General features: G+C 38.5%; 2 protein-coding genes across 2 annotated transcripts; one reads left to right on the top strand and one right to left on the bottom strand.

Annotated features, from left to right (window-relative positions):
• Positions 1-1162: 1162 nt before the first annotated feature.
• Positions 1163-6477, bottom strand: LOC101736746 (exopolyphosphatase PRUNE1). The gene is made up of 10 exons (XM_012693271.3): positions 6442-6477; positions 5742-5756; positions 5517-5642; positions 5081-5229; positions 4466-4599; positions 3869-4030; positions 2892-3012; positions 2675-2804; positions 2396-2551; positions 1163-1321 (listed from the first exon to the last, which is right to left on the bottom strand). Exons 1-10 carry the CDS (start codon positions 6475-6477, stop codon positions 1181-1183), a joined length of 1170 nt encoding a protein of 389 aa, XP_012548725.2. The 3' UTR covers positions 1163-1180.
• On the top strand, positions 5690-12722 carry LOC101740762 (uncharacterized). The gene is made up of 6 exons (XM_012693277.4): positions 5690-6893; positions 8864-9049; positions 9527-9613; positions 10369-10455; positions 11436-11582; positions 12492-12722. The coding sequence occupies exons 2-6, from the start codon at positions 9007-9009 to the stop codon at positions 12653-12655; spliced, it is 528 nt and encodes a 175-aa protein (XP_012548731.1). The 5' UTR covers positions 5690-6893; positions 8864-9006; the 3' UTR covers positions 12656-12722.
• The last annotated feature ends 713 nt before the right edge of the window (positions 12723-13435 follow it).

Here is a 13435-nt window from a genome sequence, read left to right as displayed (position 1 = left end):
GGTGTCTCCCGAGCGCTATGACATGTCCTTCTTCAAACGATCCTTGTAAAGCACAAAGTGGGAATGAGTTGCTCGCTCCGGGCATTTCAATATTGCAATAATTGTGACGTTATAATACTCGTAAAAATGAATATTTAAAAAAAATCTAATATTTAAAAAAGTTATGCCCGCTGAATTTCTTGCCAGTTCTTCTCAGGACGGAGGCTAGTTTTTTGTGAATTGGCGGTAGTTCTTTTGACGTTCAACAAATTTAATATGTACTTTCATTTAAGTTGAATAAAAAAAAATTGGTTTGAATTTTTTTTTATTTGATTTGATTTGAAGAGTATTCAACTGTAGGCAGCGGCTTGGCTCTGGCCCTGGCATTGCTGAAGTCCATGGGCGACGGTAACCACTCACCATCAGGTGAGCCGTACGCTCGTCTGCGATAAAAATAAATAAGAAAATACAACCCTTTGAGCGCGTACTGTTGATAGATTGACTCGACTCTTTTTATTGCGTAGATGTGTGGATGAGCTCGCGGCTCACTTGGTGTTAAGTGGTTACTGGAGCCCATAGAAATCTACCACGTAAATGCGCCACCCACCTTGAGATATAAGGTCTCAGTACAGTTACAACGGCTGCCCCACCCTATAAGTTTATAGAAGGTACTTTTCAAAAATCTTTTAGCAGCTTCTGCAGGACTTTTTGGCGGGAACGCGAGGAGTGATGTTGTGTGATTTGTTTTATTTTGTCTATTCAGTGTTTCTTCAGGTTTAAATGTGTAATAATAACGGTGATTTATTAACTGTTTAATATCTGTGAAAGTACACAAATCTGTTAAAATGAAACAAAGCCGCTGGACGTAACTTCTCGGGATCCTCCAAAAAGTCCACTGAAAAAATCTCAGTAAATGACCACCATTTTACTGACATTATATTTCATCCCATATCATCTCATTTCATCCCAGTTGATTGCCCTAAACTAATCATCTTCATTACATTTCATTTCACTCCATATTATCATTTTTCATAAAAATAAGACATGACTTAATGGTCTCAGTTACCAGGTCATAAAATACCTTAAAAAAGCAGCTTCTGCAAAATATCCGAATATAAGCTCTGAACTAAAAGGGTCAAGAGAAAAATTAAGCATGTAATATGGACGAAATAAAACCACTATATTAGTTGGGATTCATTTATTATAGCGACCGAAAGAACTCCTGCACGACCGGCACGTACTGTTTGCGGGTCGCCGACAAGCGCAGCTGTCCACGGACCGCACCGTCACGCGGGCGCAGCTCGAACGACGGCGACGACCATTCAACGAGAAACGAATCGAGCTGAAATTGAACCATGTCAACAATCTACCCTCCGATTTTTGAAGTTATACATACTTCTTTAGGAGCGTTATGAAAAATTGATGAGAGTGAAATTTTACGATGCGCGCGCACCGTGACACAAAATTAACAGAAATGAAGTTGCCCACTAAATCGCTCATTACAATACGACCGACGTAACTTGGCGAGTCTGAATATAGCCGCAGGTGAACTTTCTGAACCGTACCGAGAATTACCGAATTTTTACGATGTCAAGAAAAGGGATGTCCAATATGCGTGTTTGAGGATGTTGTTTAATCGATTTTTTTTCAAATTAATAAAATTCAAATAAAAAAAAAAGACAAATTTAATAAAAATAAAGTATAACTTCTTACGCGCGTACATAAGTACACGCACCCCTTTTTTTTGTTATAAAATCGAAATTTACAACAATCGGCTAAAACAGAACCCGAGATATTTCACGTACCGCAACTTTAGAATTGAAGTGGCTTAATCAAAAATTCTTATTTTTTGGTAAGGGGGCGTTCATTAATAACGTGAGGCCGGATCTTCTCAGCGGGTCGCGTTTCCGATCCGGTGCTAGATTCTGTCAGTTGACAGTCATTCTGTCATACTGACAGTCAAAAATAAATGACACAACTGCCCCAAGTTTTCTATCTAGAATTAAGACTATTTGTTAAGCTATGAATCTAAAATTTTCAAAATTTGCCGACTTTGATAGGCCCTCCTTTAAAAAAAATGTACCAAAGTGCCTTGGCAAGCGCCATTAAAAGTTCGCGCATTTAATCAGGATTCTAAAATGGTGGCTTGTGTGAGTAAAAAACATTTGAACTGAGTAAAATGGATTAGCAAAAATACTTGGTTCTCGAGGTTTTTATTTTTTTTGCTAGTTTTTTTTAATATGAAACTAACAAGTATCGTACCATTTTTCCGCTTTTTCTCATGATGGTTACAATCAATCCTGTCACCCCGTTTCGACTTGACGTTGAGTTCTGGGACACCCTGTATAAAACCTCACTGTCCTCCATGACCACAAAACTATCGAAAGTGGAAGAGTTATTAGTTTAATTATATTACCTTTTCGGCCAGATTCTCATTGTTCGGGGACATCACCGCCATGTCTCTCTTCATTCCACTTGTCAGATCCATTCCTAGCAGCAAAGCTACTAAACACTCGCGCTGGCTCAAGACTTCCTTTACAGCGTCAACAGCATCATCCAGCCGTAGGAACTCCTGGAAACGTGCAGTCTTCTGCAGTTCAACCGTGCCCCCCCTTCATCATTATGGACGTGAGACGGTCCGCTTAATACATGAGGAGCCGTGAGCGCGTCCACTTATCTGAATTCCAGCACTCACCTCCACTAACATCGGGAAGCTGGGTATTAATACGTCTTCGACGATTTTCACGTCTTTCCTGAGCAATTGTGACGCCGTTAATTTCGATACGTCACTTTTGGCCTTTGTCAGCTCATCCAATACCCGTTGCCTTAAAATAAATAAATAAAAACCTAAACCTTTTGACACAGATAAAGCAACAGTAACGTCAATGTCAAAGTTTTTTTTTTTTATTAACCTTTCGTCAATGGGATTTTCAATCATCAAAACTCGCTCCAGCAAGTCAATCATTTCCTCGTCCTCTGGTGTTCCCTTATTGAATTCTTTCGAGAAATTCACCGTGTCTAGGATGATTGTTGCTGATGGAGAAATAAAAAAATATTTCTTATTTTTCATAATTGAAGACATGAGTGGATGAAGGGATTAAGTACCATTTTTATGATTTATTATGATTTCTTACATTAAATGAAGGTGTTATATGCCTATAAACCATATTAGACCTTAAAACTCCGGGTTTAAAGGCAATTTTTGGAAATTGCATGTGACGAAGGAGTTTTGTACCAAGAAATTGTCCGTTTTCTCAAAATTAAAAAATTGTGTCATGTCCCCTTCGTCCACTCATGTGTTCAATTATATAAGAGGAAAGTGTATCAGCAATTCCGTAAGGAGGTCAGTGTGCTTAGTGCAAGTTTTCTAACGTTCTCGATAGCGTGAAAGTTAGCCCAATTTTGTGTGCAGTTGGAACAGCGCCCCTAGCGGCAAACGTAGGCAAACGATCCCATTCCATACAAATATGAGCTAACTTTTACTCTATCGAGAACGTTAAAAAACTCGCACTAAGCACACAGAGCCGCTTTGTGTATTCTCAGAGAGTGAGCCAAAGTTTTCGTTTTGGCCACCTATTCTGGTAGCTTCAAGAGGTTATTTCAGCTTCTCCTTGACGTGTAGGTGAGCTCACGAGGCTCAAGCCGGAGTGTTGCTAACACTGGCCCTAGCAAGAACAGTGCTTTGCAGAATCTACTACCGGATGGGAAACGCGACTCACTGAGAAGATCCGGCGAGAAACTCAGTGGGCTGTGTCTATAGATTAATTCGGTCGTCGAGCTCTTCGTCGAAATCGACGGGTTTGACAAGGATGATGACCGGTGCTTGTCGTACCTAAAAGCACCTTTAATGGATCAGGACCCGTAATGAGAATCAGTCATATATACTCACAATACAGCATTTGACTACAGGGCATGTGGTCTTTGAAGAACTGGAATTCCTTTCCTAATAGTAAGCACATCTCTTTGATTCGACGTGTTACAAGGGTAGCGCATGAACCGACTATCTCAATGATTAATCTTGTATCGCCTTTGTAGGTCCACCTTGATTTATCTGAAAGAATTATAAGCTTTGATCATCACAGTAAAGATATCCGTGAGATTTCACACTCTATGTTACCCTGTGACTGCCCATCAGCTGAAATATGATGTTACCAACAGGCTTCAGCTCTGTATGATAAATAATTAACTAAATTTCTTAATAATTTGTTACTGGTGGTAGGACCTCTTGTGAGTCCGCGCGGGTGGGTACCGCCACCCTGCCTATTTCTGCCATGAAGCAGTAATGCGTTTCGGTTTGAAGGGTGGGGCAGCCGTTGTAACTATACTTGAGACTTTAGAACTTATATCTCAAGGTGGGTGACGCGTTTACGTTGTAGATGTCTATAGGCTCCAGAACCCACTTAACACCAGGTGGGCTGTGAGCTCGTCCACCCATCTAAGCAACAAAAAAAATTAAAAATCTACTGACAATACGGAATGAGCTTACCTAGTGGTCTGTGATCAATGATCTCGGTGACAAAGGCTGACAGAAAAACGTCATTAGCAGCCAGTACATGATGATCTACCAAAACCACGTTGCACTTAGAATCTCGTAGCAAACTGCACAAATCATAATCGTTTCTGCAATGGAAAGCAGAATGATGTAGCCTCGATCAAGAGTTTGATCTTCCCCATCCTTCCAACACTCGGTTTGCTTAAAAGCAACAGCGCCATGTGGGTGAAATTTACTTCAATAAGCACATATTCTTTAAAACATACTACATTTAAAACTTTTAAATGGTTTAATTATTTTTACAAAAACTAGGTGTTTGATACATAAAAAAAAAAACAAGATCAAATCGTAAAAGTAGTTTACTTTTGAGGGTAAGCACAAAGGGAAGGATTTTCACCTAAAGACAAAGTGAGAGGTTGAGATTGCTCATTTATGTTTTGACATTTTGTACATTTAATTATGCAAACTTATCTCGAAAGTGACATTAACAACTTATTAAATAAAAATTTGGTATTAAAAGTTTCATTACATAGGAGCCTAGTCACATTCAAGCCAAGTTATGTCCTTGTTACAATATATTCCTTGGCTAATCAAAATTAAAAAACTTACCTAAAAATTAAATCACCTTCTGTGATTCCCAGTTTATTGAAAAGATACATGACCTCTGTTTTGAGAGCAAAATCCTGTCTGACCATGTTTAATATCGGGATGAATATATCGTCTTTGGATGAAGCACCACGTTTGTCTTTCGTGCATACCTTAGATAATATTCAGATATAGTTAAGCAAATAAAGAGTGTTGGCTGCATTTTTACATTTTACCAATTTCCAGGGGAGAGCTCATTTTAGGTCACAATTTTTTGTCCTGAGTTTAAAAAGGTTTCAATTTATTGTATACTAGAATCAATAGACATCATAAAATGAATGTCATAAGTTTGCAATCTCATATTGCATTGAATCATAATTTACCCACAAAACCAGAATGCATGATTTCGTCAGCCCAAAAACAGAAGAACATTAAGATTGTTCAAAAACAAAAGAAGTACCTTGCATTTTATCTGATTGTGTTGCCAATTTAAATATAGAGCGTAGACAATGGAGCAAACCGCTGAATCTAGATCGCAGCTTTCGTTGCCAATAACGATATTAATGTTGTCATAATCATTGGATTTCTGGAAAAACAGATAAAAATATTTTTGTTTATACCATGCCAATTACTATCTCCTCTACTGAAATATTTATTATGTGTAGAACTGAAATCCAAACTGTACCCTCAAAACATAATCCTTAATTCAAAACCGTACTGAATGTTAACTATGAGTGTACACATCCAGGATAAACATCAGGTTCCTTCTAAGATCGGTGGACGAGCGCACGGTGCACCTGGTAATAAGTGGCCCCTGGAGCTTATAGACATCATAAACATAAATGCCGCCACAAGTCACAGTCGCAGTGTCCAGAAGTTAGAGAACTTCATTCTTCACATGTGATTTGTTTTGTATGTGTTAAACCAGACTTTGTGTGTGTACAGTGTGTAGGTAACATATTGGGTAGAGACATATAAATATGATTTTTTTAAGTATCGGACGAAACTATTTATAGTGTTAATAAAGATATTTTTACCAACTTATTTACAATGTTGTTTAAAAATTCTTTCATAGTTTGTATTTTCCTTTAAAACGCTTTTGTATTTTTCTTCAAATAAATGAAATTTGAAAATTTATGACTACTGCTGTCAATTGTAGTAAATTTCGTTGGACCGGCAAAGGAAACATAGTACATACTATGAACTATCTTAAAAAGTCGTAATAATGTGCTGTATAAAAGTGAAATGGAGAAAAATGAAATAAAATAAATAATGTAATGACACGAAATGAGGTAGCGTTAGTAAAAAATTGAGGTGTTCAAGGAATTGTAGCGGACCAATAATCATTTACAAGAACGTTCCAAACTACAATTTAAGTTTCATACAAGCATTCTCGTCAAAGTTACAATATTATTGGTCATTTCTTACTCGTGGTATTCGTTACAGTTTTGCATTTAAAAATATACGATTATATCTGTGTAGAATATCATTTAACGGTCTATAGGGATGCGTGCGTCGTATCGCTACGAATGAAAACTCCTAAAGTTACAGACTTTACAGTATACTTCCACTTTGTCTTTAATGTTCTAGAGCATTCCTGATAGAACCAGAGCAGGGGTGGCCAACTTGAGTAGCAACAATATTTACTGCATACTGACGAAATCCTCCGCGATCTACCAATGACACTTCTTGAAATTTATTGCAACAAGTGCAGTATACAAACATAGTATATTTGTTTCATTAAAAAGATTAAAATAGAACTGAAATTTAATCTTAGTAACTACTTTTTAGTGCGAGTTTTGCGTCTGAGCATCTTCCCCTAGGTTTTCAAAATCAGGTTGGTAAACTAAAAGAGAACTGTTGCGTACACTAAAAGAGAGGTTAAGTGATGTGACGGAATGCGTTTAACAAATGATACAAAGTGAAGATGATGCGTGCAGTAGTTGGTGTCTATGTTACGCAATCCGTGTGCTTAGTACAAGTTTTTTAACGTTCTCGATAGCGTAAAAGTTAACTCAATTTATACGCCGTTGTAACAGCGCCCCTAGCGGCAAACGTAGGCAAACGTTCCAACTTCATACAAATTTGAGTTAACTTTTACGCTATCGAGAACGTTATACTAGCACTAAGGACACTGTTCTATGTATTTATATTGTTCCACGTTCGACTGGATTAAAGCCGCGATCAACCGATTGGCCATCACTGAACTAGAACATGCAATAAATGTACTAGTTTCGCTTTGCCTATTCCGACAACACCATTATCATTATAACACTAGACGTCACTGCAACACTAAAGAAATGTTCCTTAAAATGTAAGAAATGTTCCGCATTTTTTTTTCGAAATCTGTTTTTGCATTTTGACGACAGATGGCGTTTCTCGTACCGATATAACAAAAACTACAAATTAAATTATAAAGAAAGTGCGCGTTCATTATGATTATTAATTAGCTGAGTGAAATCTTAATTAATCCTGATCATCCGTGTAATTAATGTTACGAAAACGATACATTAAGACGTATTGAGACGCAAGATGAAGACATGCACGATTATTTTATTGGTTTTCGGTAAGAGTGGTGTTTTAAAAAAAAATATAACAATTTGGCCCATTTCGGACTACCTACTTCATCATCAAGCCTACGATTTTATTTGAATTAATGTAATATATTTATTTTCTACAATATTAAAGGGCTGCCAATATATGGCTATCGATACAGCTGTAGGTATAATATGTAGGTACACTAAAATCGTTGGATTGAAAGTCCAAGTGATTTCACACTGGGACATTAGCGCCACTAATTTGTGATGGTGCGGATTATAAGGACCTTAAAAAAAAACTTTTTGAGGCCTCGGGAGACCAGAAGGCCGGTACGTATTTTGCACAAAGAATTAGCATTGCTATCCAGCGTGGAAATGCTGCCAGCCTTCTAGGAACTTTGCCAACCGGCGGTGAGCTAACGCAGATTTTCTATTTATAAGTAGCTTTACCTAAATAATTATTATTTTTATTCATTTATTAGGTTGTTTGTTTATACAAAATTATTTAAGTTAATATCGTATTTTCTTATGATCTGTCTGTTGATAAATGTGAAGCATCTTATTTTCTCATGTAATATATCATATTGAATATTATAAAAAAGGATGTAATTTTATCACAGAAGTAAGCATTGCTTTGAACAAAACAACATTTCTAATCGGTTTTTAATTAGTTCCAGCAACTAACTATGATTCCTTCAAACTTAACTGTTAAGTACTTTAAACTAACTAAAGCACATTTTTTTCCCTACGCGATGGGCTCACCGGCTCAGCCTGGGAGGATTCCTAACACTAGCACCAGCAAAAGCAGGGCTTCGCTGAATCTACCACCGGATCAAATACTCGGATCGAATCGGATCGTAAACTCAGTGTCTACAGTATTTGCATGTACTTACTTCTTTACTTACATGTGGTTACTTCGCTCATCCATTACGGTAACCGGGCTTGAAGAGCCGAAAAGCACCGACACTGGATCCAGGGAATCTGTGTTCTTAGTGCGAATTATTTAAAGTTTTCGATAGCGTAAAAGTTAACTCGAATTTGTATGCCGTTGGAACAGCGCCCCTAGCGGCAAACGTAGCTAACATTGCAACTCCATACGTATTTGAGTTCACTTTTACGCTATCGAGAACGTTAAAAAACTCGCACTATGTAATTAGCCCCGTCGCTTCAACCTTAAAATTAACTTTTAAGCCACAGCTGCTTCTATTTAAAATGAATTGGATCAATTCGTTTAGTCACAATCTGATACAGCTATCGCTTACTGTTATAGTTTCCCAAGGGTTGACTTCGAAAAGGCACACGAAACGGAACGATGCCAATGTGAAAAATTGCGAAATAATAAAATGTCCTCCAAGCGACGAGCCTGTATGCGCTAAAGTCACTCAGCGAAACAAGAAAGAAATCTTCATAGTCATGGTGAATGAATGTGAAATGAAATATATGAGATGTCATCAAGGTACACGATTATTCGTTTGGCTAAAAAAAAAATTAATACCTGGTAATTATTTGATGATAGCACAGCCCATATCATGAAACCATTGTTTCCTAAATCGAGATAAGAAGAGGCAATAATACTACAATATACGTTAAAGCAGCGGTCGGGGAACTGGGGTAAATTACCCCAAATGGGGTAAAATGAAATTTTGGAGGCTAAAAATGAAAATTTTATGTGTGAAAAAAATATATATAAGTTAAACTTCTTTAGAATCGTTAATTTTGGTTATTGTTTTCTTTTCAAAATTATCATGGGGGCTATATTAAGAAAGATACTAAAAGGAAGCGATTTCGTTTTTTTCTGTTCTTCGCCTTGGGATAATATCAACTTACACAAAAATATTTTGGGGTAATAATTAAAAAAATTCCCCGACCGCTGCGTTAAAGAGTGCGTATTTAAACGAGGTATTTTAATCCCAAACATTCGATTGCATTCCAGGCATAAAAGCGTCTATTGTACCAATGTCGAACTGTAATCACCAAGAACTTCAGAAAGTGGGTAGTTTCATTCGACACTCCAACAAAGGTTAGATGGTTTCAATTTAACAAAAAACTTGTATAGCTCCTGACAGCGCGTAGCTATAATAATCTCTGGAAATACCTACACAGTTGATGAGCACAGCGGTTCAAGCTTAGGCTGCTTCTGACAACAGTGTGGTGGTAAACTATTGACGGCAACATCATTGTAAGCACGCATGAGTAGATGATCGTCGAGTCCCGAAACAGTCTTGGCTGTGTTGTTGTGCCCTGGAACGACACCAGCCCTTCTCTTCTCGTACCGTAAAAAACGACTAAGATATTCAGTGGAAAATAGGCAGCAGCACTATTTGTGGTGTAGTAGATCGGACCGGAGTAGAGTTCACCCTTACTACCTAGAGCCACTGCGTTCATCCACAGTGCGTTTCCAGACATCTTTTTTGCTAAGTACCATCCGATTTTGGAATGAACTCCCCTCCACGGTGCTTCCCGAGCCCTATGACATGTCCTTCTTCAAACGAGGCTTGTGGAGTACTTAACGGTAGGCAGCCTCTTGGCTCTGCGCCTGCCATTGCTGAAGTCCGGCTGAAGTCTATTATTAAGCCCTCACGATTACCCCGCAGTCCTGGGTGATTCTACCATGAAGCAGGCACGCAGTTCAGCTTAAGGGGACAGACGTTTTAATAGACTTCGACTTTGTTTCTCATGATAGATGGTGGTACTGATGGATCTTGATGTCTATAGCGGCCGGTACTAACTTACTAATAAGCTAGAGCGGACTTATCCTTCCTTTGTTGTTTTCAGATACAAAAAATAGGAGAAGAGACAAAGAAGGAGCTGACGAAGAAGAAGCTGACGAAGCTGACGGTGAAGAAGCTGAAGTAGCTGACGGTAAATATGCTACATTTAAAATTAACTTCATTTTAATAGACGCACAGCAAAACTTAATTTCGAAAACGAAACAATGATGAAATTAGTGCTTTATATTTGTACCTATTCCATTTTGACCGCGCTTTTACTAGAGGGCGCTTGGTTTGCATGCGGGTGTTCAACTAGTCTCCTTTGATGACAAAAATGGCGCCTAAAGCAGCTATTACATTAAAATATCCGATTCGGTTACATTTACGTCAAACAATTGCTTAGATGTGTGGACGAGCTCACAGCCCACCTGGTGTTAAGTGGTTACTGGAGTCCATAGACATCTACAACGTAAATGCGCCACCCACCTTGAGATATAAGTTGTAAGGTCTCAGTATAGTTACAACGGCTGTCCCACCCTTCAAACCGAAACGCATTACTGCTTCACGGCAGAAATAGGCAGGACGGTGGTACCTACCCGCGCGGACTCACAACAGGTCCTACCACCAGTAAACTTGCACTCTTTAGTGGTATTTTAAGTTGTGATTTTCTGATTATAGCTATAGAAAGCTTTCTTTCAACTCGTCCCCCATTTATGATAGTAATCCTTAACTTTACTCTCCATCAGAGGATGTAAAGTGTCATATTAAAAATTCAACGACATTGGCGCAGAACGCCTGCAATACTCAATTAGATACCCATAAAGATAGCGTGGGATGCGATGGGTGGTGCGTTGACTGAAAAACTGAAAAACTTTGATATTCTTTGAAAGATTGATATCGAGAAGTGAAAGGCTGTTTGGCTTATGCGACATTTTTGCAACTTTACAGCAGTTCTGAGTTATTTGAATGGAGTATACTTAATAGAAATTCAAAATTAAAAACATCGAACTGTTGATGCTGATACCAAATAAATAGCACTGTTAATTACAAAAATAAATGTCGCGTGTTAAGCGAAATGTCATTTAAACCAAATATCGTGTTTCACCCCTCGATTTTATATTTTATTTACAGTCGATTACAAGGAATACGACGCATTGTGCCCCTCGTCTTGTCCCGCTCTGAACGTGATGGTGTGTGCTGAATGCGGACATGGGATATACAGGACATTTCTATCCGTATGTCATATGAGGATGTTCCGATGCAGACATCACGAGGAGAGTGAGTCAGAGTTGCGCCTAATTTACTGTTGACGGAGCGTCTTGTAAGCCCCCACGAGAAGCTACTACCACTAATACTGCGGTGAAGCAGTGCTTAAGCCCCAGCTTCTCAAACTGAAACGAGTCGATCCACACTATAAGCCAGTGGTCGCCAATCTTGTCACCCAAAAGTCAAATTTAGATGATACACAATTGAAACTTATTTTAGAGTAAAATTTAACTTGCGACAGATTAAATATCTCTTGAATTATAATTGGGTATACACGTACGTTTTCACTATGTAACATCAATATAATCGCATACTAGCTTCCATAATGCATAAAAACTATGGAGGGTAGAAGTAATGACATCATCTCAGTGTATTAAAGTGTCCGCTGAAAGGGAGCCAATTAAGGTGGCGCCACAGTAGCAAGTGGAAAGATTTTATACAAACTACACTTTAATCCAACACACTTTACTCTGTTTATAACTGCTATATTCATATCATTTCCACTTCCTACACTAGCACTATTTCGGTGAGCCTTCCAACATTAACTTGCTGTTTACAGGTGGATACTTTTCCGCTATACAAAATGGCGCCCCTTACTTCTACCCTCCATGTTGAAAATTTACCCAAAAAATAATTATTATAGTTTGTCAAACAGTTTGATACGCAGAAGTTCTGTCAGCTGTGATACTTGATGGTGAATCGAATGATGTTGATAACTTTTGTTGCGTTATGAAATACTCGCAGTTTTCGACGAGGACGGTGACCGGTGCTTGGAGTGCCATAAGCACTGATAATAGATCGAGAGGATCCGATAGGACGTGCTTAGGGCGATGGCAGCCCGGCGTTGCCCCGTCGCCTAGGAAATACAGTTTGAGACAGTCACGATTAGACAATTGTGTTAGATAGATATTTGAATTTCAGATATACAGTTAGCCAGTCGCGAACCGTGCATGATGTCGGCGCCATATTTGTCCGAAGACGTCATGAGGCCTAAAGGACGAATGTCAAAATCTGATGACATTGACACCGTGTTGAAGTTTATTTACGAGAGGCAGAGGGGAAACTCGGCGGGACATAGCTCATAAAATTAACTAAAGAAAAACTAAGTTTCAAGTTACACACAAAATATATGTATCTAAAATTTGAGAGAAATTAATGTGAGATATTATTTTATTTTCCGGAATTCCTTAAAAATAATTAAAAAGTCGTTTGAATGCTGATAATTAATTTCGTGTGACTCGTTTCAGGCCTAAATGACAAACATGACCCTAAACGCATACTGGGAATAATAACCTATAAGGACTTTAAAAGATTAGATTTTTAATTGTGTCGAATCGGTAGGCGATTCTAAGGCTCACTTGGCACGCGATTATCATCCCTAACGCCCCACGACATAGACAACTCAGTGGATTGTGGAAAATAGTGGAAATATTTTTTTATTTTTTTATATCTTAGATGGGTGGACGAGCTCACAGCCCACCTGGTATCAAGTGGTTACTGGAGCCCATAGACATCCACAACGTAAATGCGCCACCCACCTTGAGATATAAGTTCTAAGGTCTCAAGTATAGTTACAACGGCTACCCCACCCTTCAAACCGAAACGCATTACTACTTCACGGCAGAAATAGGCAGGGTGGTGGTGCCTACCCGCGCGGACTCACAAGAGGTCCTACCACCAGTAATTACACAGATTATAATTTTGCGGGTTTCATTTTTATTACACGATGTTATTCCTTCACCGTGGAAATCAATCGTGAACATTTGTTGAGTACGTATTTCATTAGAAAAATTGGTACCCGCCTGCGGGATTCGAACACCGGTGCATTGCTCAACACGAATGCACCGGACGTCATATCCGTTAGG

The sequence above is a fragment of the Bombyx mori genome, chromosome 11, assembly GCF_030269925.1.
Source record: "Bombyx mori chromosome 11, ASM3026992v2".
Classification (NCBI taxonomy): domain Eukaryota; kingdom Metazoa; phylum Arthropoda; class Insecta; order Lepidoptera; family Bombycidae; genus Bombyx; species Bombyx mori.
The sequence above is the reverse complement of the archived record's forward strand: the minus strand, read 5'-3'. Positions and strand labels throughout refer to the sequence as shown.